The sequence below is a fragment of the Cryptococcus neoformans genome, chromosome 2, assembly GCF_000149385.1.
Source record: "Cryptococcus neoformans var. neoformans B-3501A chromosome 2, whole genome shotgun sequence".
Taxonomy (NCBI): Eukaryota; Fungi; Basidiomycota; class Tremellomycetes; order Tremellales; family Cryptococcaceae; genus Cryptococcus; species Cryptococcus deneoformans.
The window spans coordinates 667582-693388 of NC_009178.1; the positions used below are offsets into that span (position 1 = coordinate 667582).

Below are 25807 nucleotides of genomic sequence, written 5' to 3' on the forward strand. Positions count from 1 at the left end.
CAGCCATGCAGTGCCCACGAGGCGGACAAGCGCGTCGAAGCGGTGTGAGTATGATGGTTAGCCTCCATCAGATGGTGATCCGTGCACCATAGGTAGCTTTCAACTTCCAATTGTCCAGTAACTAGTAAGCCAAGGGCTGACCGCGATGCATTCTGACGTTACATGACCGAATGAGGCAGTCATATAACGCCGTCCAACTTCATCTTCTTTATTTCACCCGAGCTGCAGCCGAGTTCTGTTAAGACTTCCTCAGTATGTTCACCCAAGTACGGCGGTGGGCGATACAACTGCAGAGGGAATTTCAACAGGGAGCTCCATACTGGGAACTGGGACGGTTTACCTTCGGTTTGCTACCATCATATGTGACGGCTGGTGCTGCAAGCTTGATCTTACCAGCCCGAGGATGCTGCAAACTGTCAATCGTACGCCTAACCTCATACTAACTTGAAGACTTACAATCACTTCTTCTACTACCTCTCTCGCTATAGCTTGTGGATGCGAGAATGTTTGAGCGATATTGTTGATTGGTCTGATGGCCAACGCATGAGTTTGTAATAAATCAGCACGAGCTTACACTCACGCAAACGGTAGTCTAATATCTGCAGCGTTAGCACAAGAAGGGCCCAAAATGACAGACTTGCCCTTTTCCTACGAGTTTCTGGCACCATTCCTCGGTTGTTTTTTCAGAGAGAACTTCCTCAATAAGTGCGATCATGACATCTCTGTGCTCCACTCTCTTACGGTTACTAGAAAATCGGTCGTCATTTAACCAATCAGGCTTGTTAAGCACGGCAGACGAGCAAAGAATCGCGAATTGGGAATCATTGCCAGCCGAGAGCATTATAAAAGAATCCTTCGTGGGAAACACTTGGTAAGGGACTATGGAGGGGTGCGATGTGCCCCAACGGGTAGCTTCTTCTCCCGCAATGAGATAATTGGCACCTATATTGCAGAGAGAAGCAATCTTTTGAAAGCCAGGATGTAAGTGTGTGGAACATGTGGAACACAACGGTCTAGAGAAGTATACTCGCCTGACTTTCAAACAGACTACACTCAACGCGAGAGCCTTTCCCTGTCTTCTGACGCTTCAAAAGAGCTGCCAAAATACCGGACTGTGCATGGTGCCCAGTCAGGACGTCTGTGACCGCCACCCCAACCTGTTGTGTATTAATTTTTTTAAACAGCTACGCCTGTGTAAAGCCATCACCCACCTTGACAGGTTTACCGCCTTTCTCTCCCGTGATATGCATTAGTCCTGCTTCAGCTTCAATAACAACGTCGTATCCCGGTGACTGAGAATAAGGTCCGGTTGATCCATATCCTGATGAATATCTCATCAATTCAAGCTCTCAGACACCCATCAGTTCATAAAAAAGATCACCTGTAATGGAGCAATAGATTAACCGGGGATTCATTTCTTTCACTTCTTCCCATGAGAGACCGAATTTTTTGAGTTTTCCTGGGACGCTGGTCTGTGTTAATTACGAGTACAATTTCATCCAGACGAACTGAAAAAGGCTCACTAATTTTCTACGAGTACATCTGCTTTTTCGATCAATTTTTTGATGATTTTTTGTCCTTCTGCAGATTTGAGGTTAAGCGTCAGACTGGTTAAATTGTCAACTTATTTCTGCTTTAGGTCCTGTGCATTAACCCTCACGATCGCTTGTTTCTATTGGCTTGCAAAAAGTAGGCGGATTCAGGAGGAAGATCAGGCCTTGGATAACCCTCAGGTGGGACTGGGGCAGAAGGAGGGAGCCATGAGCGTGTGTCATCACCGTTCTTAGGCGATTCAATCTGTGAGAAATAAACAAAGATAAGCATACGATTCCCCATACCCTTGGGATGAATTACCTTAATGACATCGGCTGTACACGTCATCTTATTATATTTAACTATGTATCTAGCACAGATTGTGACTTACCCCCAAGATCAGACTGCAGGTCATTATGCATTGCTCTGTTAGTGCGCATTTCAAGTTCATTTGCAGATACTGGAGTCACTGTAGAGAATACTCACAAGCATCATTGTGGCAAGCGGCCCAGCAAGAATCCTTGTCAAGTCTACAACCTTGATACCAGCGAGTGGCCTATCATCATTCACAATGGCTGGAGTAGAGAAGCCTCGCAGGCGTGATACTGAGGATGCGTAATGTTGCACACCGGATCGTGCTAATAAAGTCTTGCCAAAATGCAAGGGTTGAATCCTGAAGAAAGCCATACGTAACATGTGTCTCTATCGCGGGATCTCAACAATTAGCAAAACTTTTGACTGATGTAAACATATGTTGCTGCACATGAGAGTAGATATGTTTTGTAGACGGACAGAATGCGTGTGGTTCACTACGTACCAACTATGGGGCAGATATACACCAAAGAAATACTGCAGCGATGGTGTCTGAAAGGCCGGGGGGCAGATGTGAAACGAGAGAACAAGGCGACGAGAACACGAACGATGTCGTTTAAATAAATATAGATCACCCGGATCGGATCTCAGAGATGGCAGCGATCAGCTCATGAAGAAACTCGGCATCTCATTATTTAAGTTCCTTCCCCCCTGTCCCCGGACCGCTACTTTTATTTGAGTATTTATATCGGATAAGTCCGAGAGTGATCCGGAGTTTCCGCCGGAAATGAAAATAAGGCTTGAACCGCGACTTTCTTGCTGCTCCGTCCAACGAAGCCAGAGTTTAGTGAGTTCACGCATTAAAGCCCATGGCACATATCCTGTTACACATTCGTGATTACATATTCCACACTTTACTCATATTGTCTTGATCGTCTCAATGATATACGACAGTTGGAACCGAAATAAATGTCCGCCATACACTCCTAATGCTCAGCTTCATCAAGATTCCGGATTCCCCATTCCTTTCTCAATCCTCTAGCGAATCTCTTCACGCCCTCTTCCATTTCATCTGCGGTAGAGAGAGAGAAGCTCAACCTGACAAAGATCCTTTTAGATTCTTCGTCTTTAGACCATACCGGCCCTCCAGGTGTTTTGAAGTAGCTAGACGGGGCTACCATTACTTTCTCTCCGATGAGAGTGTGAAACACTTTGTCTGAAATCTCTTCAGGTGAGAGAGTGGATAGCTGGGGATGGGATTCAACTCGCAGTCGTACCCAGAGGAACATCCCTCCAGACCCATCAGGGCATTCAGCCGCTTCTGCAGGGACATATTTGCGAATGAGAGACACCATAAGATTGGACCGCTTGGAATATGTATCTGCAAGGGAAGGGAGTAAGCTTTTTTCGTCGGGCACAGAGTCGAAATTTACCCGAGATGTGGGGAAGATAATCCCTTTCCAGCCCTTCATGGCCGCCCCATGCCTTGATCACAGCGGAGATGGAAGCAACTGCAAAACCTGAAGGTCCATTCTGTCATACGGATTAGAAGGCTGATCGAGAGATCATAGGGTTTCACACTTACGGAGCTCGCTTCTGCCTTTACCATGATAGTGGTTACCAGCTCCTTCGCTCCTGTGATCCAACCACACCTGCTCCCAGGGGCTATGAATTTAGAAAAAGAGTCCAAGCGCACCACTCGACCATCAAGATCCAAGGACAAGAATGACGGAATTAATGGGGTGTCCGCTCCATTGGGCCTTACCTGAAGGTAGCAATCTTTCCAGCATCTGGTATTAGCCAGGTGCCTTCATATACATGGTTGTTTAGATCCATGAGAACATACAAGGATCATCCTCAATGATAAGCAAATTCCATTTTCGACAGACTGCGTATATTTCACGTTTCCTGGAGGCCGGGTAAGTGATCCCTGAGGGGTTTGAGCAAGTGCTATAAGAAGTCAGATGTCATCTAAAGCAGAGAGGGGGTACGTACGGTACAATAAGGATAACTTTCGGCTTTGGACCGCCTCGAGCTTCGTCGTCCCATTCGGCCAGTATCTTTTCAAGTGCGCTGGGGACAATTCCTTCACCATCCATTGGAACACCAGCACATTTGATGCCGAGTGACTTGTAATGAGTTAAAGAGCCTGGGAAAGCTAAAAACAATCTTAGCCTGGAAGTAAAACATTGAAGGGCTACATACCAAATTCTTCAAGTAGTATAGAGTCTCCTGGGCTGCACAGTGTTCTGACTACCCCATCCGACGCATCCGTGTTACCAGCGGTGGCGAGAACCTGCCACTGGTTTTCAGGGTAGGGGGGATCATGTATTCTTTTCACGTGCTGAGTGAGCCAGTCAACAAAGTATGGCAAACCAAAGTTCGATGAATATTGGAGATCCCGCGCGAGATCAGGGATTAAGGGCTCAGTCACACTATTGAGCTTCGTAGGCGGGATATACGGAGCCAAAGGATAGAGACTGGTTGGGTCATTGCCTGAACTGCGTCAGTTGACGCTTCTAGCATCATCGTACTCGGGTCTTCCTTACTCACTCTCATACCCGGGAATGAAGATAGACTTTTTGGCGAATGGGACAGACAGCGTCATAGCGTTGACTGGCCAGGTGGATGGATGGGGTAAGCCTCCTCCGAACTACAGCGTGGGCAAGCAATAATGGTCAGCTTCTTATATTCCTACAAAAGTCATTACGGTGTTTGTCTTACACTGATCATACCAGGGATGGCATGAAAATACCTGAGATCTCTCAATGGAGACCTTACTCGTCCCTTCGCCTCCTGACTAAGGAAAGATTGATAATCGAGCTTAACAGGGACGGCTGCAACGGAGGGCATCGTGAAACGTTGTTTGGGCGAATGATAGTCGTCTAGAGATATAATGGAATTTTCGGTTCTCTGTTTCCTAGTCTCAATATATTATCACATAATATATATATGCGTGTATTGTGGAAGTAACGCTACTGATATAATAAGTACTTAATTATGTATCATAGCGACAGATGGCTCCATGATTGCTCATCATCATTTTCACCTGAATGATGAAAAAGCTCGTCGGATATGCCCGAAAAAGGCACGAGTTTTGCCTATTAATTATTGCCTAATCATCATCACAGCAGATAGCGAGATTATGGCGGCCTGACACCTCTTGACTCCCGTTATAACGAAGATATACGAGGGTAATAGGCTGTACTTCGTTCACTGCTTCTCGGAGTTCCGAGATCGTGCCAGACTCCAGGCTACGCACGGTTATAGCGGTCGAACGAAGATCGCTTGAATTGCCGCGTCGCATTTGGACTTGAATTGGTAACCATGATCAAAAGTTGAAACTGAAGAAAGATGAAATAAGCTGGTAAAAATAGTAATCCAGCTGTTGTTTTTATGCGGGACATTTTTTTGATTTACTCGCTGAGACACCCCTTATAACGGCTATCTAACGCGTACGGTGAGGAGCCGGCCATGAAGTAAGGGGCATCAAGCAAACAAATAGTAGAGCATAAAAGTACCAAGAAATGTGTAGTAGTAGAACGAATGTGTGCCGGGCTGGGCAGCAGTAGAAGGATGGACGATAACATTGAAAAAAGCGATTCTATTATAGATTGGAAGACGTTCATCTGATCTATACAAATGCCCGACCATACATAATACATGATGATAGTGAGTGTTCATAAATAAGAATCTGATTTTGATGCTTCATTATGGCAGTAGAATACTACTCGTCGTCACATGTAGGTAATAGCTAATACGAATCTAGCCTTCTTCCGAATTCCCCCTATCATTATTGTTTATCATAATCTCGTTTTAGCCTCAGACTGCGTAGACTAAGGGCCTGACAAGGAAAGCCGTACTGCCTGCCAAAACTCTGACGGGCACTTCACATTCTACAGACTCGGTCCTTGATTCGTACCAGTTAACAGCTTCTTCGTTTTTCACATCACTTTTGCTACCGCTGGTTGACGACGCGTTTTGGCGGTGTCGAGGAATCATAGGAGTGATACCCGTCGAAGCAGAATAAAATATGTTGTCTCCCTCGTCGATGTTTCGAGAACGCTGAATGGGCAACAGATGGACTCCTGAGCTCTTCATTGTCCCTTTTGTGTCGACGTCACTCTCAGACTTTAGATTACTCTCGCCTGTCTTTCTTTTCCAATCACGAGGAGGTACCCCTACAGTGAAATTCAACTTCAGTTTCCATTGTAAGCCACCCTTTTCCCCCTCGCCGGCCGCCAAATTGAACGCTGGCGTTGCATCTGACGGTATGTCAAGCGAAAAGGCTAGCCTCTGGGCACTCAGGGCGTAGAGGGTATGATGCTCTGCGTGTAATCGGTAAAGGGGGGGCTGGGCTGAGCCTCTTGAGGAAAGAGAAGGTGGAAGGAGAGGCTCAGGGATAAGTTCATGGGAAAAGAGATAGGCCGAGAACTTGAGAACGGGAAAAGGCGTTTGAGGCTTATTGAATGTTACTATACCGAGTACGGATTCCCCCAATCTATATGTAGTTTTCACAAGCGTAAGGATCGCCACAGACTCTCCATTCTTTTCAATATCGTAGGAAGCTGTCACTTTATTGTAAGATATTGCTCTTTTCCAAATAGCTCTCAAGCACTTACCTTTAGCAGAATGTCGACTGAGGATTTCAACCGCTTCTCCGCAACTTTCAGCATCACCCATTTCGTCCGATAACCCATTGTCGCCTTCAATAAAGTTATCCTCTTTCAGTCTGATATTCCGGTCTTGCAGACGGCTTGCAGAAGAGGGTATGTCTAGTAGCTCCGTGGGTTGACTAGCGAGAACAGGAGGCAGGATCGGGATGCAAAATGCAGGGGATGACGGAGACGAAGTTCGAAGTCGATGGAGCGACTTCGGCGTACTGGGTGAAAGCGGGAGGGTGTTTATCTCGCCATCATTCAAAATTTCGAGTAGATGCAATGCGTACGCTTGAAGAGATTCGCTAGTGTCTACAGACTTAATACGAAGCTGATCTGGTATATTTGTCTGTCTCCGTTGCACAGGAATTTGGGCCCTTCCCTCTCGTACATAAGGCGATTGAAAGTCGACAGAGTTTCCAACGTCTTCGACGTGCCCCTCGTCCTTATTTTGTATGATCGGTTTCAGGACATCATATGTGCGCAACGGATTCCCCACTGCGATTTTATTTGTCAGCCCACGCACCCTCATTGAGAAATTCACGTACGGGATACATTGGCCCATACCCGGATTGGCACGACGATGTCCTTGGACTTTTGCCGATGATCACCTCCGGGCAAGGCCACGCTGAGGGATACCACAAGATCATAAGAAAATCGAAAGGCTCGACCTCGATGAGCCGGGGGAAGATTTGTTGGAAGTTGTAGCGTGTAGTTGACTGATTATGTAAACGTTGGCGACAGTAGACACAAAATCCGGGACACTCACACTCTTTAGTTTCCCCTTCTTTCAGCTTCATATCGACGGCAAGCAGACTTCTAGTTGTCTCTAGCACCGGTAGATCCTTCAAGTTCCAGACTCTTTTCCGTTCTTCCTCTAGACTTCCCCCACTTCCACCTGTTACTAGATCCTTTGCTAATCCGAATAAACTACCTGTCAGACTTGGTTGAGTTGAATTGCCGATTGTACCAGTTCCAAAACTAAGCTGCCAACGTGAGGAGCCAGAGGGTCTGCCAGCGACATTTCCTGACGAGTCCTGTGATGGGGTGGAGAGCGACCCTGACCCGACGGGCTGGTGTAACAATGCAGTTCGAAGCGGCAGTAGAGGATCTGGAGGTATATAAGCAATCGAAGGGTGAAAATGTCCTACAAGACGAGTATACGCCCAGAGCACTGTCGTTGTCCCTTTCGGTTCAGTTAGAGCATGTTCACGAACATGGGGATGTGAGGGAGGGGTAGGAAGGTCATCATTACTAATACCCATGTAAGAGGCACCATAGGCATTCTGATAAGAAGGAGCACGTGAATGTGAGGGTTTTACCGTTGGCGACGAACATGTCTCGTATGGCTCGATAGTTACTGCGCCATCAGCCGGATGTCGAGATTGGGAGAGAGAAGCGCTGCCGTTTTTAGCTACTGATGAGGGTCGCTCTGGTACAGAAATCAATGGCGGGGATGAAACCTCGGGAGAATCTCTAGAAGGTTCCCCGGAACGTTCAAGAGCGGAGGTATTGGCGATTGAGATTTTACGAGAATGAGGGTGTTTTGCTGGAATTTGAATCCCGCCTTGGGGGCGGCGCGTCGGCAGAGCTGGAGGCGCTGTGTAATTTGCAGTCAGTAGGGATTGGTAATTGCTTATAGTGTGGGGGTTACTTACTGTCTTTCCCTCCGCCCAAAGCCCATACCAGCTCTTGCGGGCTCATCGTGCCCTTTCCAAGGGCCAAACTTCTCGCCCGCCTAGTATGACCATTGCTCTTTATTGTACATTCAGATTCTTGGTTTCCCCATCCATCTGGACTTCGATAGTTCATCGGTCCCTCCCTTTGAGGGGAAGGAGATTTCTGCCACCCATGAGCTCGATTAACTGGATTCGCTCCCGGGCTATACGGATAGCCCAGGTCCTCGGTGGCGAACTGAGGAATGGAGACGACGGACGATGATGTACGTGAAGGACCCAGTTCGGCGCTCTCATGTCGTCTAGCGCTCACCAGGGGTGTCTCGGGAAGGTCAGGTCCTATTTGATTGAGTCGTCGAGGCAGCCGAGGAACAGAAGGTGAGTGTCGCGGGTCGGTAGACGGGAAATGCCGTATCTGAGAGGTGGCGGAGGCAAGGCTAGATGTGGAGTTCGTGGAAAGAGGCGCTTTGGGTGCGTCAGTATGCGGGGTCCTTGTATTGCGGAAAGTGATTGTAACAGAGAAGGTCTCTCCTGCGTAGAATGCTGATGCGGCAGGGGTGACTGTAAGTTCTAAATGGGGATCGTCGAGAAGAGGGCTGTGGACGCGGGCTGCGGGCTGCTGCTGTGGAGTAAAAGGGAAGTACGAGGGCATCTCTGCGGCGTTGTACAGGCGGAGGGCATGGCGTGTAGCTGTTGCAGCGAAGGAGCAGCGCTGGGAAATTGGTGTTCATCGATACAGCTTCGCTGCGTACCCCGCCGGCGAACGCGACTCAGCAGGCTTGCCCACCACGTGGACAATTACGTATTATTGCGGCAGTTGTAAACAGCGTCTTAATAATGGTAAAAAATTGTGTAGTTATAAGATTGCTTAATAACATCAAAATACCACTTATGCATGTCCACAAACCTCATTCATCCAAACCATGTGCTCGCGAGCATCGTCCGACGGATCAACATGAGCCCAGATCCCCACCCCCCAGAAAAAGAGTGCATATACAGTGGTGTATGGATACGAACGATAATATCAGTGCCAAAACGGAACCTTTTTCGGGCGAACCGGCGATAACTTTGACGTCTTTCTTTGTTTCTACTCTTTTACTACACCAAATATACCCATATAAAAACAGGCCATTCCCCTTCATTTTCGCTATTTCCGTTCAAAAACCATTATATACGGCAGCTTTTGTTTGTCTCTGCAACCTGGATTTCCGATTGATTGTTGATTCGCCCGACAGCCGGAATTAGGTCTAGTGGCGATCAGTCATCTTCAGCATGTCGCCGTCAGCACCGTCAACTCCTCATGGTCGAGGGAGTGGTAGCGAGCCGGGTACTCCGGCACCTTCTGTGGCCGCTGGAGGATCATATACAATTGATGTATGCCCTTTAAACTCTGTTACAATTTGATGCTGACAACATCTTCCATCGTGCTTTAGGATGTCGTTCCTGGGGTCAAAATCTATGTCATTAAGCCTCTTTCGAACGGCCAAGCCGAGCAACGCAGAGCGGAAATTCTTTCCACCCGTCCTAAACCCAAACCTTCAGCCTTTGCGCCTCCACCGCCTCCTAATGCACCCTCCCCCGACCCAAGAGACGATACAGAGTACTACGTTCATTATGTCGAGTTTAATAAACGTTTAGATGAATGGGTCGGCGGAAGCAGACTGGTGTTGAGTAAAGAAATGGAATGGCCAAAATCAAAGGATGAGCCGAAGAAAAAGGACAGACCTGCGAAAGCTCAGCCTTCTAAGGCCCCGTCTAGGGCCACCGGTTCACCTATTCCTTCCGATAGTCTACTGAAAAAGGCGGCGAATAAGGCTGCTATGGCTGCAGGTAAAGCTACTCCAGGGAAAGCTATGCCTTCTTCGAAACTTGGAAAAGCTAGCAAGATTGGGAAAGCTGGCAAATTCCCTCAAAAACGAAAGGCTAAGACAGAAGCGGACACAGAAGCAGAAGAGGAGAGTAATGAGGATAATGATGCTTTAGGCGAGGAAGAAGACATGGACGAAGACGGCGATGTGACCTTAATCACATCAGACGGCGCCATCGATCCCAGCCGTGAAGTCGTTGCCGCCCCTTCAAATCCCCGTGCGGCCCCCCAAGTGTTTTCCAAAAAACAAGAAATCGAAAAACTGAGGACATCTGGATCCATGACACAGTCTCATTCAGAGATCAGCAGGGTCAAAAACCTTAACAAGCTTCAAATCGGGAAGCATGAAGTTGAGACATGGTATTTCTCTCCTTATCCGATTGAATACGCACATCTTCCTGTTCTTTACATCTGCGAATTCTGTCTTCTCTACTATCCTTCTGCCACACAACTCAGGCGACATAGAGCGAAATGTACTCTCCTGCATCCTCCAGGCAACGAAATTTACCGCCACGAAGGTATTTCATTCTTCGAAATCGATGGTCGAAAACAACGCACTTGGTGCAGGAATCTATGTCTCATCTCCAAATGCTTCCTCGACCATAAAACCTTGTACTACGATGTCGATCCTTTTCTTTATTATTGTATGACGGTCAAAGATGACTATGGCTGTCATCTTATTGGTTACTTTTCGAAGGAAAAGGAGTCAGCCGAGGGTTATAATGTTGCCTGTATTCTGACTTTACCTCAACACCAGAGAAAGGGTTACGGTCGACTTTTGATCGAGTTCTCATACGAGCTGTCAAAAGTGGAAGGAAAGCTGGGGAGCCCCGAGAAGCCTTTATCGGATCTGGGCTTGTTGGGTTATCGAGCGTATTGGCAGGAGAAGATCGTCGAATTGCTACTGGACAGTGATTATGAGATCAGTCTGGACGAAATTGCCCAAAAAACATCAATCACTCATGGCGATATTATGCACACGTGAGTTAATTCTTCCAATGCGCCCTTGATCACCCTAACATATGCGCTGTTACAGTTGTCAGGCCCTACAGATGATCAAATACTACAAGAACAGTCATATTATCCATCTGACGGATGCTGTTATCGAACAACACAAAAAGACAAAAGCTAAACCTCGGCGCGCCATCAACCCCGCATATTTGAAATGGAAGCCGCCGGTCTTTAGTAGAGCACAATTGGCGTTTGGTTTTTAAACAATTGTAAAGGACAATAGGGGCAAGACAGACCTGTTCTTGCGTGGTAGTGGAATACCCAGTAGAATATCATCCCACATAAGCGGGGTACGAGAGCGTCATACTTGTATTATCAGTTGTACACTTTGTTTTTGTTGTTTGAATACAAAGCGAAAGGCTGGCGTACTTCCCAGTACGTAGAGCGCACTGTTTCCATGCAGATCATCATTTGGACTTCATATACATGATAGTTACAGGCTCCTTAAAATTTCCAGCAGAGGAGTAAACAAGCCTATCTTGGTCGGGTCTTACGTGCTCGTAACAGCAGATTTGCTGAGTACTACGTTTAATATGTGGATTTACCCATTGTACGCTGAGTCCTGCTGCTCTCTGAACAACTCAGGCCACAATCTTCCTTGAGATTTTGAAATGCTTGAGCGATCCTCTCACGAGCACTAGGAGGTTTATCCTGGGGTGGCGATATGCCGAATGTGGAGGCCATGTTCCAAAAAGTAATGCGTATTGACCTTACTCGCCTTTCCTTGTGACATTTTGCTTCTTGTCTGGTTGAAACTGGCCTCACTGTTTTGTTGTTGTGGACACTGCCTTTACGGTTTAAACGGCAAGGCATTCTCATGAAGTCATGAGAGTTCTTAACGGAATTTGGAGATGATAGAGTTTTTGAAGTAATGCCGCTGGAAAACTTGGAGGAAGAAACCCACGAGGACGATGATTGTTGAGCAGACAGACGAATGGGGCAGAAAGAAATGCTGAGCTTTTCTCTAAGGGACTTTGCGTGAGAGGAGTACGTAGGACTAATTTCCGATCGTTCGTTCTGTGTAGTTTTTGAGCTTTTCGTTCTTTGACGTCTTGGGCCACAAAGAGTACGAAGGTTAAGGGTTGAACAGTCACTTTCGGTTGTAGTAAGACTTGATGATGATGACCGTGGGGTCGGAAGATTGTCACTAAACTTAACAAATCGAGCTCTAACGCGCTCAGAATGAGTTAGAAATAATATACCCGACAGGAAAGGTTGCGAAGGAATATTATGATCGCCCGGAGAAAGGCTAGGGATAGCATGGATGGATCCTTTAATTTGGAGGGGATTATTAGAGCAGGCCTCTGATAATTGTATTCTTTCCTATTATGGGTCAACCATCAAATTCCTCTACGTAATGGAACTTGCGACAATAAAAAAACACGTACCTGGCAAAAAACACATTCCGAGTCGTCGCAGGAGAACTCGCCTCCCTCTGATAGGTCCACCCAATAATATTCAGGGGGAGTTTCAGCATTAGAACTCCCTTTCCGCCTTTTTACCTGAAGTCTGTTTGTGTTTCTTATCCAGAAACTGTGTTTAGAAACCGCTGAAATGTGCACGACGTCCTCTTCTACCGACTGGTCGTGTCTCTGGAGTGTTTCAAAAACGCTCGTCGTCGCCGTTGCAGAATCGGCTAAGTCCGCCTGCGATGGGCGGCAGTCCATGTGCGTGTCTGACGGATAGCGCGTGAGTCCATGATGCGTGGTGCTCGGATACGAATGAACATCGAGGAATATAATACATACCTCTTATCATTAATAAAATGGAGATTAAAACCCTGGCCCGACAAAAAACGGATTTTAAGGCAAATAAAATAAGCAAGAAGGACATACAGCAGCCAACAAGAGTGATGAATGTTACGATGATAAACCATTCAATAGACTCCCATAGAAATAGTAAAAAACAGCTTTTTATCAGGGCAAAGGTGTGTGGGGGGAAGAAAGCCATGTCTCAGGTGATGCGGCGTAGTAGGTTTTCGTACGTAGAAGAAATGGGAGATAAGTGATGATCGACAATGAAAGAATAGTAGAAATAAAAAAGACTTCTATTATTTTATATACGACGGAGAAGTAGGCCCGCCCTGCACAATAGTTTTCTAGCGGATATGATATTGGGAGCATTGGGAATATTCGGATGTAGCAGAACAGCATATAAGACATTTGGTGAAAGAGTCAACCAAAATTTGAACAAATGGAAGTTGTGCAAGCCGCACCCGCCAATATTCAGAGGTAGAAACGTATTATTGGCGCATATCCGCCGCGCACCGGTGCCTTCTTTTTATCCATCCGCGACTACTAAATAGCCAGATTATTGCGTCCCAATCACTAGTTACTTTTGGCCAGCATGCATAATCATTATTTGTATCAGTTTTCACATTCGATGGACCCTTCCCCATCACCTCTCCCTTTTTTATCGTATCTAATCATTGAAGATGGAGTCCCGGATTCCGAATGTCTTCTCCCTCTGCATGTCTGCAGGACAAACGTGTGCATGTGGCATGGAACCGGTATTCCCTCAGCACCTTCGTACAAACAGTCTCAGATAGAGAGCAGTGTACAAGATAGTGGTGATGAGGAAAGACCAGAAAGCATCTACGTAGCAAGTCCGTCCTCCCCCGCCGTTTGACACGAATCGATGTCAGCGTTCTCCTTCCCGGGCTCTCTTCCCGGGCTCTGTTACATAAGTTTCGTAGAAGTTTTCAGGCACAGTCTGAGGCATCATGTAGATGATGATGGGATCTGAATCAGAACAAAAGCGAATATTTCGTTCGGTTTATCAACTGGAAAAACCAAACATCCTTTGAATCAACTACTCATCATTTCTATTCATCCTCTGACAGAAGATTATCAGGTTGGCTTTGTCTACTGCCCCATGGCTATGCATCAATCATCCCGTGTTCAGTAAATGAATTAGGATACCATATGTCCAATGAATCTATTGTTTACAGCGCCCAGCCGATCAAACAAAGGGATTACAGTAAAGTGAGCAAATTCGCCTACTTATAGTAAGCTATCGAAGTCAAGAAGGTACACATTTCCCTATCCCGTTCTATATGGTCTATATCTTATTGTCTGAAACACAACGGGAACCAAGTTAACAGTCCTCCTCCCCCCCCAACTTCATTTGATCGCCTGAGATAGGCAGCAGCAGCCAAGCCCATCGCTTTCCAAACTCCAACATCATCTCTAGTCCGTATGGTATTCACGTACAAGTTTCCTTACGGGGCGCATGTCATCATCCTATTCGTCTTGTCTCTTGCCTCTCTCGTGCTCATGTAAGTGACTTTGTCGTTTGGCTTCATTTCTTTTGTAAAATTGACGATGAATCACGCAGTATCTTGTGCACATTTTCCTCCCCCTTCATCCCCTCTATCAGCTGGTTGAGAAATCCTTCTCTGGCCGGCGACACAACATTCGGCTCGTTTGGCTGGTGTTCGCCAGATTACTGCTTACAGAATCGGGTGGGATATGAGTATGGTACACAAGTGAATAGGGCTTTGACGGGCGGTATGATGCTTTGGGCAGTGGGTATGTATGTTCACTAACCAAAAACAAGTCCATCAAATAATAACGAAATTGTGACAGCTATTATCTTTGTATTCTTAACCGTTTTATCTGTGGTTCCACTACTATTTGTCCACGAAAGCAAGGCGTTACGTACAGTGGGTAATAGGATGTTTTTCCTCATCATGGAGGTGAATTGCTCTATCATTGGCTTCTTAAAATGGGGAGCTGACCGAGATACTCTAGCGTATTGGCACAACAATCACAGTAACTGCGTGGACATTTTCCATTTATGGATGGAGCATTGCCCACCGTGCTTTCGAGGTATCAAACGTCGAAGTACACATGGGATCTGCGGTAAGTCCTGTGGTTTCGCAGCTCTTGCCTCACCGAACTCACAACACGTCGATCCTGGAAGTTGTGGATGGGGTTGACAGCGGCTATTCTCATGATCATGTAAGCTGGTCCGGCTCTGTGGTTCTATTATCACCTATAAACTATGCTGATATTGATGCAGTCTCTTTTTCATCGGATGGCCTCCAGAGGCCTGGGACGGGCCATCGACTCGAGCCAATAATGGAGCAGGTGCAAGAGGGGTTCCAATCCCCCCGGGAGTACCTGCAAATGGGTATTATCATTACAAGAGAACAACACGAGAAGTAGTGCCCAGGTACTAAGTAGACATAAATAGTATAAATTGCCAGGATCGTCTGTGGATTAAATTTCTTTCAGTTATTGCCTGATTCACTCTATGGAAGAGGTATGATGTCTTGAAGTTGATGCATCTCAAGTTGTCATAGTTTGCTTTGTGGGCCATGGAATATCCATCATCTCCCCATCCGTCTTCTCTTCCATCTCACCACATTTAAGACTATGGTGCGCTTGAATGCTCCTCTCAAAGTGATTCAGGTGCTGTCCTTCTGGCCACTGCTACCCCGTTCTGGAGCGGCTTCAGGCAATGGCGTAGGGCTGATTCGTAGAATGATTCTCTCGGTTTCCGCCTATTGGTCATGGTGAATCGAACGTCGTGCTGACGGAGGGGGGAACGGACGTTTACTTAGACAGTCCACGGGTCATATCCGGTTCATTCCTTGAATTCGCACATCATTTCATGGTTGCTCTTCGTCAGTATAAGGTTCGAGAATAATGATGCGGGTGCGTAAGGTTTGATAAGACATTCTTATGAGTGTATGAAGGAGGTGATGCCTTTATGCCGGGGATGGAAGGTGGGGCGCCAATCTGGACAGATTTCTTCGTGGCCTACGCGGTCACTTTAGTAGCAGGCATGGTAGGAGGGCAATTGAAGTGGATGTAGAGGGGACGTGTGTGCGGTGATGGAAATTGGTCGAAATGAAAGAGTTGTCCAGAGATAGCAATGATAGTAACTGTATCGTAGATAGTCACTTCTTCGTTGCGTCGGAGAACTTTGCAGTGTTCAACCACTGACCATGAGTTTCCTTTAACCATCTTCATTCCATCGAGCAATCGCTGTCACTGATCTTCTCTTGGCTTGCCTGCTGCGTCATAAATCGATCTTCCCATTCATCTCTTGGGTCTCAGGTGGTTACTGGAGTATCTTGGGCACGAGCCGCTTGATTGGGAATTGTTGGCCGCTGCTTTGCCGACGGGAGCAATGGCGTGGAGTGGTCGTAGCCCAGTCCTTCATAGCATGGAGGAAGGGCAATGAAAGAGCAGCCTCCTGTTTTCCCAATGGGTCGGTGCTGCTGCATACTACTTGACCATGCGAAGGCGATGGGTTTCTCCCCAAAAGTCATTGTCATAGTTAATCCATTCTTCTCGGGTGTTGTCATTAAGAGGGATGTTGAAGGTGGAGTAGATCTAGGAATACGCATGTGCAAAAAAGGAAAAGTGCATGTTGGTACGGAAGGAAATGGATTTTAGAGATTTTGACGATTTCTCTGTTGACCTCGTCTTGCCGAAAGGCTCTACTGATACGTCTCGCTGTGATTGTCCTCGTCGTAAACTAAAAATAACTCCGGCATGAAAAAAAAAAAGAGTACCCGCCAGACCACCTTATTAAGATCACGAGTGGTACTTAACTACAAGTGGAACTGTTAAATAGCAACCGTTCCTAGGCCGCAAGCGGCGACGTCATTCCAACGACGACGTCTTCTCCCGCCAGTTCATTTTAAGGCCTCTATATAAACAAGTATGCACTCGCTATATCTTTCGATCTTCAACCTAGCCCCCTCGAATCATCCAGCATTCGACAAGTAAACATTTTGCCATCACTATTACCCCTTACATTCATCAATTATATCCATATAACGCACAATGGCAACTGAAAACGCCAAAGCCGTGGCAAAGGAGTTGGCCGGGACACCCCTTACTCCCAATTTCACGAGTAAGGATTATGGCATCTTCTTCACTGCTGGTGCCTTATGTTGTACCTTGTGAGTGATACAACATTTATACTGCATTTTACCATATTCTAACATAACTTTCAGGTCCCATGGTGGCATGACCCGTGAGTGCTTAGCATGGCATATTCTTTTGTCATCATCATGTCAAGAGTTCTGATAGTATTTTGATTTCCAAAGCCATCGATGTGATCAAGACCCGAATTCAAATCGATCCCGGCCTAAAGGGCTACTCATTAATCAAAGGTGGTAGACATATCGTTGCTACTGAGGGCACAAAAGGTCTTTTGACTGGATTTGGCCCTACGGCTGTTGGGTACCTGCTGCAGGGTGGAGCTAAGTTCGCCGGCTACGAAGCTTCTGTGAGTCAAATAGTTCGGCTGTTACGGATCGACGACTTAGTTTTTGTTTGCAGAAAAAATACCTCGTGGAACTCTCTGGCAGTAGAGAGAACGCTATCAAGAATCGAACAGCCATTTACCTTGGTGGTGCCGCCATTGCCGAGTAAGTGGTCTTACTGCGCACCTAAACATCTTACTTATCTTGTCTTTCAAAGGTTCTTTGCTGATATTCTATTGACTCCTCTGGAGGCTACTCGCATTCGATTAGTGTCGAATCCAAAGGTTAGCGTCGCTGATTGGTGCCTTAGAAAGGTGGGCTGAGAGTATCACAGTTTGCCAGCGGTCTTGTCAGCGGCTTAACTAAGATTGCCACTACCGAAGGATTTGGCAGTCTATATGCGGGATTTATTCCCATATTGGCCAAACAAGTTCCATACGCCATTGGTACGATATATCGACTGTAACATCATGAAGTGGTTAATGTCTCTGACTTATGCGCTTCTTAGGTCAGTTTACGGTCAACGAACGCTGTACCGAGTTTATTTATAACAGGATGACTCCCGAGACCAAAAAGAGCCTATCTTCTAGTGCTCAATTCGGAATCACTCTTGGGTCAGGTATCATTGCTGGTTTCGCTGCGGCTGTTTTGAGTCACGTGAGCTCCTTGTTTGTTCTCAAACACATCTGGAATTACTTACTAAATGAACTTCCCCCAGCCTGCCGATACTCTTCTTTCTCAAATCAACAAGGGACATGGACCCAAGGGATCAATGATCTATAGACTTGGAGCCCTAGGCAAAGAAGCAGGATTCAGAGGTCTTTTTGCTGGCCTTGGTCCAAGAATGAGTAAGGAACAAACATTCTTCACTAAAGAGAGTGGCGGCTAACATGGCGTTGTAGTCATGACTGCTGGTCTGGTGTCATCTCAATTCATCATGTATGGCTGGATCAAGACGGCTTTGGGAGCTAGGCCAGGTATAGAAATCCACAAGGAGACCCAGACTAAATAGATGAGTCGTGTAGAAGAACACCAGCTTTCGTTTTTAGATGAATTGTCGAATTTAGACAAGTTATTTACATGCAACGTAACACGGCAACAACAGTAACATCCCGTTGATTTCTTTACTGCCAGTTGTTTTTTCCCGTTTTCTTCCTCATTTATTCGAAGATGTCGATCATGCTGTGAGATGTCTATGAGTATATGATAAGAGAAATTAACTGGGTTCTAAATAGAAGATATAAAAAATATCACGGCGCCACAAACTCCATCTCGGCGAGTCTCTGTGTTCTTACTTGCTTCCAGTGTTCCTATTCACTCACTCATCCAACAGATTGCATCTCGTCCTCGCACTTTCGCAATCCCCAACTCCTATTTTCTGGATCCCTCTGTATTTTTGTGGAGCCAAGGATACAATCTCCATTAATTTATCTCGCACCAGAACTCCATTATTTTCTACTTCTTCTTCCATCATTTGCAATGTCTGTCAGTTCATTCCTCTATGTCGACTGTAGCTAACAATCAGATTACTCAACACTCAACTACTGTACATTGCCTGTATGGGCCGCCGGATTTTAGCGCATAATGATTGATTAAAACCATTAACAAGCATTTGAAGAAAAATAAATAAGTAATAGATTTGAAATGCAAAATTAAATTAAATCAAGAATTTAAATATAAAATAGCTAAACCCTTCCATAAACCGATGACTAAATAATTATACACCTTCCCTTCGGGCGGCGACGCGCTTCTCAATCGCTAGGCAACGTTTCCCTTGACCGTATTATTGGTTGCTTTCGCTCTTACATTCTTTTTAACTTCTCATTTGTGCTTTTTGCCTGTCTTAGCCAAACATAGACCTTTTTAATATCCATCACAAATGGAAGTCGACCAGATAGCAAACCCAGGGAAGTCAGCAGCCGAAAATGACAAGAAGCCGAGGTTCGAGGTGAAGAAGGTGAGCCTCATGTTTCAAGTTTGAAACGGTCTCTTAGCCTGATAACGATCTTTACTCGATGAAGTTTGCTGATCATTTGTTTGTATGCGATAGTGGAATGCTGTTGCTCTATGGGCATGGGGTGAGCTATCTTGGGATCGGGATTTGGAAGGCGTGCTAAATACTGACATAATGGATCAATCAGACATTGCTGTTGACAACTGTGCCATTTGCAAGAGTCACATCATGGATCTCTGCATGGATTGCCAGGCCAATCAAGGTGCAGAAAGCGAAAACGGTGCGTACAGCGGAGTAATCGATTTAGTGCAATAGTCTGACAATTTCACCAGGGTGTACTGTAGCATGGGGTATCTGTAACGTGCGTCTTACAAATCAACGTCACTGTCAATATATGGTTGGCGATTGACATTGTTATATGTCTAGCACGCTTTCCACTTTCATTGCATCTCTAGATGGCTCAAAACTCGACAAGGTACGAGTCTCGAGATGGTTGATCCAGTTCTACGCTGACCTTTCGCTTTTAGTATGCCCCCTCGATAAGTATGTCATATTTCATCATCTGTTGAATCATCGCTAACAGTTATCCAGCCGACAGTGGGAACTTCAGAAGTACGGTCGCTAATGTTGATCTATACTGTTCCATATTTGTACTATTATGCACCATGTATGATACATTGAAAGCGCCTCGAGACCTAGTATTTGATGCTAGATATGCGGTTTGGTTTTCGTTTACACAATAGTCTATGATTAAGCATTGCATAAAGCGTAAGATTCTATACCGATTGTCTAGTTGAATGGGACCAAAGGCCCCTTTCAAATCGCCCCTCTCTTCGTTCCACATCGTGTCCCAACTTCCGCATACCCTCTTGTAAGGCCTCTACGATTTTAATCCTCACTTCTTTCTCCCGCCCATGTATAAGCTGTCCTTTATCTCTCACTTCTCTTTGTTGTTGTCCGGCCAAACCCTCTCCCTTCACTTTCTGTTCCCATTCTCCTCCTATGCCCAGAGTCCCCTTTTCTTTTGAAGCCATATCTTTCCAAGTTTTCACTAGTGGTTGGATTTGCGAGGTGAGTGGTTGTCCGACAGTGATACTGATATGTGCTCCGGGACGAGGGACAAAACGTGGGAATCCGCGAGTTTCAGGCATGATTTGATCAAAACCTTTGCAGTAGAAGAATACATCAGCTTTTTGGCGAGCCGAGACTAGAAGCATGGTGTAACTTACCCGATATCCACATGGGTATGATTTCTGGCATGATCTCAGAGTCCATGATGATACGCCCCCTTATATATGGTATCAGTTTCTCAGCGGTCCTTGAGCCCTCAATGGAAATATCCACTCACACTCCCCATTTGAACCGTAATAAACCACCCTCTGGGTTTGTGAGCTGCTGGTTCACCTTACCCTCCGGGAAGATGTGAATCTTGGGATAGAAAGTTACACGTCAGACAATGCATTTGAATTTCCAGCCCTAAACTCACCCAGTTACCCTCTTGTAGAAGCTTAACAGCTCGGTCAATGGCTTCCTGGAAAATGCCTGCCCCACGATGTGTTTCAATTACCTGCCCAAGGTTGAAAAATTTACTGTGAACAGAGTTGGTGAACATGATATCGGAAGCCCCTAATGTCCACCGATTGTTACGGCATGTATGCGAAGGAGATGTAAAGGGGAAATATGTGGAAAGAGGCAACAGGGACCACATCTGTAAGCAATCAATAAGTTACAGGATGTACTGTATTATTTTTTGGATACGCTGACCATGGGATCGTCCACTACCGAATTATGGTTACATACTATAAAAAGTAATATGCTTCATTAGCTGAGAATAATGAGGTTCTGCGTGGAGCTGTACATACTCGTGAGGATCCCTCTCCTCGGTTTCAATGAGGGGTCACTTCCATCGTCCGTTTTTATCTTGCCTTTGCCTTTTTCTCCGTGCGGGATATTGAGAGCGTCGAGCAATATGGGCAATCCTTCAATTTTGAACTCCTTTGTGGTAAGACGAAGAAATGACCTTGATGCAAGTCCGATCGTTGACAGTGTCAAGGCAGATGCAAGAGAGGGCGAGGACATTTGATGAAAAATCGAATTCCAGATAGTATATATGCAGTGTGTTCTGAAAAGAGCGACTCTGTCTATCTGTGGGGCGTATTATATAAACAGTGATGTCTCTCACGGTCTGTGAAAAGACTTAATCGACTTTTTGGGCCCCACTGACTGACAATGAATGGTTGACAGCAAAAAAGATAGCAATAGTAATAATGACGGATACGTATCGCGAATGGAGAACGGCCCACCAATATTTTCAGAAGGTAAACAGAGTATTGTTGCGTGCCTGGCATAAATTCCGACGGCGGCGGATGATGACGGCCGCGGTCGGCAACTCAAACAACAACAATCAACGAGGAGGGACCATGATTTGTACGAAGTTAACCTTGATTTAAAAAAGCAAGAAGATGGCTTCCTTCATTTGTAGGTTGTTTCCTACATCGTCACAACAACACATCTTCGGGGTTGGCCGAGTATTTTCAGTGCGAGCGGTCGCATTTTGTATGGGAGATGGTAGAGACCGGACGCAAAATCATGAAAAAATATTAAAAAGATGGCCGCAAAAAAAAGGGATTAAACTATATGGATTGGACTAGATTAGAAGTGATTTTAGAAACGATTTTTAGGAAATAGGGCCAGTGCGTTGTCGCTCTCGCAAGGGAAGCAAATGTGACCACAGCTGATCGGCGAACATCGAAAACTTCACTTATTGAACAACATCTCACGCATGGGCACGTGTAGAATGTTATTCCCATATTAACAAGGTCTGACATTACTCCACAAACAGGCGTTTTCTTTTTTCAGCAGAGGAGAGCTACCGAGGTCAATGATTGATTGTGGGAAGACAAGCGATTATCATTTATTGCTATAAGAAGTCTGGAGATGTAAACAGTGATTCACCCTTTGCGGAACAATTCACAGTGCGCATGTAGGGTTAATGGTGAAAGCAAGATTGTATTTGTACAACATTGGAAAACCATCCATTCAGACAGTAATGGCGGTGATAATATCTAAACGAGTATGGGTGATACATCTTGTGCAGTCTAATCTCGAAGATACTGCGCCCTTTCGACATCCATTAATACTTTCTTTTTTGGTGTGAATCAAACTCGAAGCTTACCAATCATGAATACGATCGAATACGGCAGTCAGATATGAAGTATCATTCAATAACACTTCGAACTGTTTGATTGCGTCTTCCTCGGACAAATCCAGCATGAATTTCTCCTGCACCTGAGAAGGGGTCAAATGCATTAATGTACGCTGTCCATTGAAATAAATAATGTGCTTGCTCACCTTCCATACAGCTTTATCTGGTTCCAGCTGTATATCTTGGATACCGGCATCTACCATCAACGCGACAAGGTTCAGTATCAGGTTGGCATTTTTCCTCAAGCCGATGAACGCAGTGTAGCATAGACTCTGGAATCTTCCATAGTGGGCAGATCCTGGGCCGCCCATGGCATCTACCATCTCTTTGCAGACTTTAACCGGGGGTGGGTATGGCTTGGGATCGCGACCGAGGATGTACCCAAAGTCCACTGAGAAAAAAGTTAGCAAGAGACATATCAGGTGCTAGGCTTCTCATACCATGGAAGAAATGACCATCTGGCGCCAGCATCAGATTATCTAAGTGTCTATCTCCAACACCTAGCACATATGTGAGGACAGAGTAGCCAGCTTCTCGTTGTATTAGCTAAATCAAAGACGAAGATAGAATCAACTAACCGCAACTTCTAACGAATGTGTCCATTACACTGGCTTCGATCCCATAGGAGCCTAGAGCGCCATCATCCGCATGCTCTATTCTCAAATAATTTTGTAAACTCCCATGCTCCGCCATGATCGACGCTACACTCTTGCTGGGCACAAATTGTATCATGCCTTCCGTGGTTGAAGTTGCCAATACACTGTATGGACTTAAGCGGAGATCAAGGTTTTCTTTGCGTAGAAGGCGATCCATCAAAGTAAACAGCTGGATTACAAGCTGATCTTGGCGCAGATCATCTCCATTTTTAAAAATGATGGGATAATCTGGTGTAATGCTAACAACAGCGTCAGGAGAATCATCATCTGTGGGCCTGGTCGAATCTATGGTCTCAAACCATATGAGAAGTGGTAAGAGATTGGATTTGAAGATGGATGATTTCTCAGCAACAACAGATGTGACGAAGATGTTGGCGTTAAGGGGAAGTGGAAGCGGTTCAGGGAGAGAAGCAAGCCCGTGCTTTGAATCAGACAGGTATGCCTTGAGTTTTTCAATCTTTTTGGATCTAGAATCTTTTGAAGCACGAATATCTTTGGCTCGCGTGGATAGTATTTGAACAAGTTCACCTTGTCGACGAAGAATGTCACGCTGGGCTTGACCTTTAGGTGTCTGCCAAAGGGTTAACCACATTCACAACAGTATGTAACTTACTTCTGATAACTTTTTCATAAAATTGAAGGCCACCTGTGCGTACATTTTCCCTACAGATGATCTGTTATCACATTCGATCATCAGATACCAGTGAAAACTCGTCCCTAATATGGGATTCGCCACGCTTCGATTGATCAGGAATTGTGACAGCCCGCTACCCTGTTCGTCCTGAGATGCCAGTTCTCTTTCCCGTTTGCGATGGCTACGATGGCCCCGCTGAACATCTAAAGATGATTTGTGCTCAAATTTCAAAGCCTGCACTAGTTGAAGTAGATAAAGTAATAGTTCCTGTAGGATCATCAGTTAAACGTTCAAGCCACTGCAAGCAGCCGATGCTTACATCATCTTCAGCTCGTTCTAAACGCTTTACTGCAAATGCCCTGACTTTCTTGTGCGTGAAATTAGGCCCTAAAAGCTCCAGGGCGTCATCCATACCAACTTCTTGGCCCCATAACGGTAGGAGCTTCTCCACCGCTTGCTTTGCTTCCACTGGGTCCGACCAAGTGATGCATTTGAGGAACTTGGTAAGAGATCGGGGAGAGCGAAAGAGAGAGAAACGAAACTTCCATAGTAAGTCCTTATCCACTGTGGAGAGCGATGCAGTAGGCGGCAAGCGGAATATCTCCTGTGCACTTTTGGTAAGACGGCTTGATTAAGATTGAGATTATGGTTTGTAGCACGTACGTTTAACCGATCACGATCAGCTGGTCCTGGTTTAAGATCTCTACCTTCATCGCCCAGTCGCTGACTTCTTAATAGCTTTCTGTGTTTGATTTCCACGGGATTTTCCCTCCAGGCCTCGGGATCATAGGTTTTCCATAGATGCGGATCATTTGATAATAGATTGGGCGGTAGGGCCGATGTAGGCTGAGAGTTTTGTGAGGGGGGGTGAATTACAGGCTGGGGTGGAAGTGTTATGAGAGATTCTTGTTCCGAGAAGACGACAGGAAAGTCAAACTTGGGTAGGTCGACATATAGATACAAACTGTCCGACTTTTCAGCTTCAGCCTAAATCAATGGTAAGCCACATGTCTACCATCGGAGGCCGCGTATACTTGCCGAGTGGGCCTTCTCAATCTGACGAAAGGTAAGCCGATCAAGCCAATCTATTTTGAGGATGTCCCCTCTTTCGAAATCCTTGACTAACTGTGCAAATGGTTAGCAGCTAGCATGCCCACAGAAGGCTGAGCGCCATCGCTCACTCTTTCAAGTCTTCCCATCTCATCCTCTTCTTCATCAGGAAGCTCGCTTGGTGTAGTTGTATTCAAGCTGGGATCTGCTTGGACACCTCTGTGGACATGTAGCCGTTGCTGTCCCCGCTTTAGAGTGCTAAGTTTGGATCGGTCAGTAAATGAATGGGGCGCAGAAGATCGAGATATACCGCTTGGAGTTGAACAGACTCATGGTGGTACCACCCACAGGTACAGCCTTTCCAGACCCCTGTACATCCCATATAGTGAATGCTATCTGGGAAGACAATAATAAGGAGGGATATGTTATGGGGAAAACCACGACGGAGTTCCACCTTGAGGACTGTCAGATCGATGTCGGAAAACACCACCTGTACGTACGTGTATCCCCGGGGGAAATCTTTGTGCGCCGTTCTAAACGGGAGCGAGTACTGTTTGCCGTCGGCCCATAGCTGGCAGGTGACGTAGAGGTCGGACGGGGTTCTGTGGAAGGTGAGACTTGGCCGGGTGGGAGCCAGGAACACGTACTGCTGCTGGAGACCTTGGTGTGCGAGAGCGGGGCTGTGGAGTGTGCGGGAGAAGGGGTGCTTGGGCAGGCTGCCTTGGAGGGAGGTGCTGCGGAGAGTGAGCGATGGCACGGCGCGGGGGTGGTGGGGCTGACATTTTAAGCGCGAGGTGCGGGGCAAGATGGCACAGCCTCGCAAAGGAATAGTCCCTGTCCTTGGAGGGCCCGGGCTGCATGGGGCAGCGAGAGTGGTGCTAGTGGCTGTGGCAGGGAGCAAGTTGCAGGTGCGGTAGTACACATTTAGTTGTTACGCACAGTGATACGGACACCGACAACCGTCCTCCACTATCCCCCCCCACGCGGACATTCCCCCGTCTCCGCTCACGCCAAACAAAATCTTG

General features: G+C 46.2%; 9 protein-coding genes across 9 annotated transcripts; 4 read left to right on the plus strand and 5 right to left on the minus strand.

Annotated features, from left to right (window-relative positions):
- Window positions 1-179: 179 nt before the first annotated feature.
- CNBB2500 (hypothetical protein) lies at window positions 180-2229 on the minus strand (the record flags this gene model as incomplete). Its single annotated transcript, XM_772172.1, has 13 exons — window positions 180-287; window positions 341-406; window positions 457-529; window positions 581-592; window positions 642-964; window positions 1032-1157; window positions 1212-1321; window positions 1382-1467; window positions 1524-1607; window positions 1661-1797; window positions 1855-1868; window positions 1925-1937; window positions 2020-2229. The coding sequence occupies 13 exons, from the start codon at window positions 2227-2229 to the stop codon at window positions 180-182; spliced, it is 1362 nt and encodes a 453-aa protein (XP_777265.1).
- Window positions 2230-2831: 602 nt separating this feature from the next.
- On the minus strand, window positions 2832-4698 carry CNBB2510 (hypothetical protein; the record flags this gene model as incomplete). Its single annotated transcript, XM_772173.1, has 8 exons — window positions 2832-3226; window positions 3279-3378; window positions 3431-3624; window positions 3692-3795; window positions 3841-4003; window positions 4051-4341; window positions 4399-4498; window positions 4570-4698. The coding sequence occupies 8 exons, from the start codon at window positions 4696-4698 to the stop codon at window positions 2832-2834; spliced, it is 1476 nt and encodes a 491-aa protein (XP_777266.1).
- Window positions 4699-5667: 969 nt separating this feature from the next.
- Window positions 5668-8831, minus strand: CNBB2520 (hypothetical protein; the record flags this gene model as incomplete). Its single annotated transcript, XM_772174.1, has 7 exons — window positions 5668-6413; window positions 6468-6569; window positions 6642-7001; window positions 7052-7222; window positions 7273-7789; window positions 7865-8103; window positions 8162-8831. The coding sequence occupies 7 exons, from the start codon at window positions 8829-8831 to the stop codon at window positions 5668-5670; spliced, it is 2805 nt and encodes a 934-aa protein (XP_777267.1).
- Window positions 8832-9451: 620 nt separating this feature from the next.
- Window positions 9452-11260, plus strand: CNBB2530 (hypothetical protein; the record flags this gene model as incomplete). Its single annotated transcript, XM_772175.1, has 3 exons — window positions 9452-9553; window positions 9613-11027; window positions 11083-11260. The coding sequence occupies 3 exons, from the start codon at window positions 9452-9454 to the stop codon at window positions 11258-11260; spliced, it is 1695 nt and encodes a 564-aa protein (XP_777268.1).
- A 2994-nt stretch (window positions 11261-14254) lies between these two features.
- CNBB2540 (hypothetical protein) lies at window positions 14255-15240 on the plus strand (the record flags this gene model as incomplete). The annotated part of the gene is made up of 6 exons (XM_772176.1): window positions 14255-14334; window positions 14394-14587; window positions 14645-14754; window positions 14810-14920; window positions 14982-15019; window positions 15081-15240. The coding sequence occupies 6 exons, from the start codon at window positions 14255-14257 to the stop codon at window positions 15238-15240; spliced, it is 693 nt and encodes a 230-aa protein (XP_777269.1).
- Window positions 15241-16858: 1618 nt separating this feature from the next.
- CNBB2550 (hypothetical protein) lies at window positions 16859-18295 on the plus strand (the record flags this gene model as incomplete). The annotated part of the gene is made up of 9 exons (XM_772177.1): window positions 16859-16977; window positions 17032-17051; window positions 17125-17306; window positions 17360-17448; window positions 17501-17567; window positions 17618-17729; window positions 17792-17940; window positions 18002-18131; window positions 18186-18295. 9 exons carry the CDS (start codon window positions 16859-16861, stop codon window positions 18293-18295), a joined length of 978 nt encoding a protein of 325 aa, XP_777270.1.
- An 867-nt stretch (window positions 18296-19162) lies between these two features.
- Window positions 19163-19980, plus strand: CNBB2560 (hypothetical protein; the record flags this gene model as incomplete). The annotated part of the gene is made up of 6 exons (XM_772178.1): window positions 19163-19240; window positions 19334-19361; window positions 19425-19517; window positions 19570-19598; window positions 19664-19712; window positions 19829-19980. 6 exons carry the CDS (start codon window positions 19163-19165, stop codon window positions 19978-19980), a joined length of 429 nt encoding a protein of 142 aa, XP_777271.1.
- A 33-nt stretch (window positions 19981-20013) lies between these two features.
- Window positions 20014-21316, minus strand: CNBB2570 (hypothetical protein; the record flags this gene model as incomplete). Its single annotated transcript, XM_772179.1, has 6 exons — window positions 20014-20402; window positions 20467-20525; window positions 20586-20665; window positions 20724-20945; window positions 21002-21036; window positions 21100-21316. The coding sequence occupies 6 exons, from the start codon at window positions 21314-21316 to the stop codon at window positions 20014-20016; spliced, it is 1002 nt and encodes a 333-aa protein (XP_777272.1).
- A 1019-nt stretch (window positions 21317-22335) lies between these two features.
- On the minus strand, window positions 22336-25773 carry CNBB2580 (hypothetical protein; the record flags this gene model as incomplete). The annotated part of the gene is made up of 14 exons (XM_772180.1): window positions 22336-22357; window positions 22413-22525; window positions 22589-22833; window positions 22883-22972; window positions 23021-23659; window positions 23708-23999; window positions 24052-24336; window positions 24396-24712; window positions 24767-24857; window positions 24914-25040; window positions 25093-25236; window positions 25283-25384; window positions 25430-25667; window positions 25722-25773. 14 exons carry the CDS (start codon window positions 25771-25773, stop codon window positions 22336-22338), a joined length of 2757 nt encoding a protein of 918 aa, XP_777273.1.
- Between the last annotated feature and the right edge of the window lie 34 nt (window positions 25774-25807).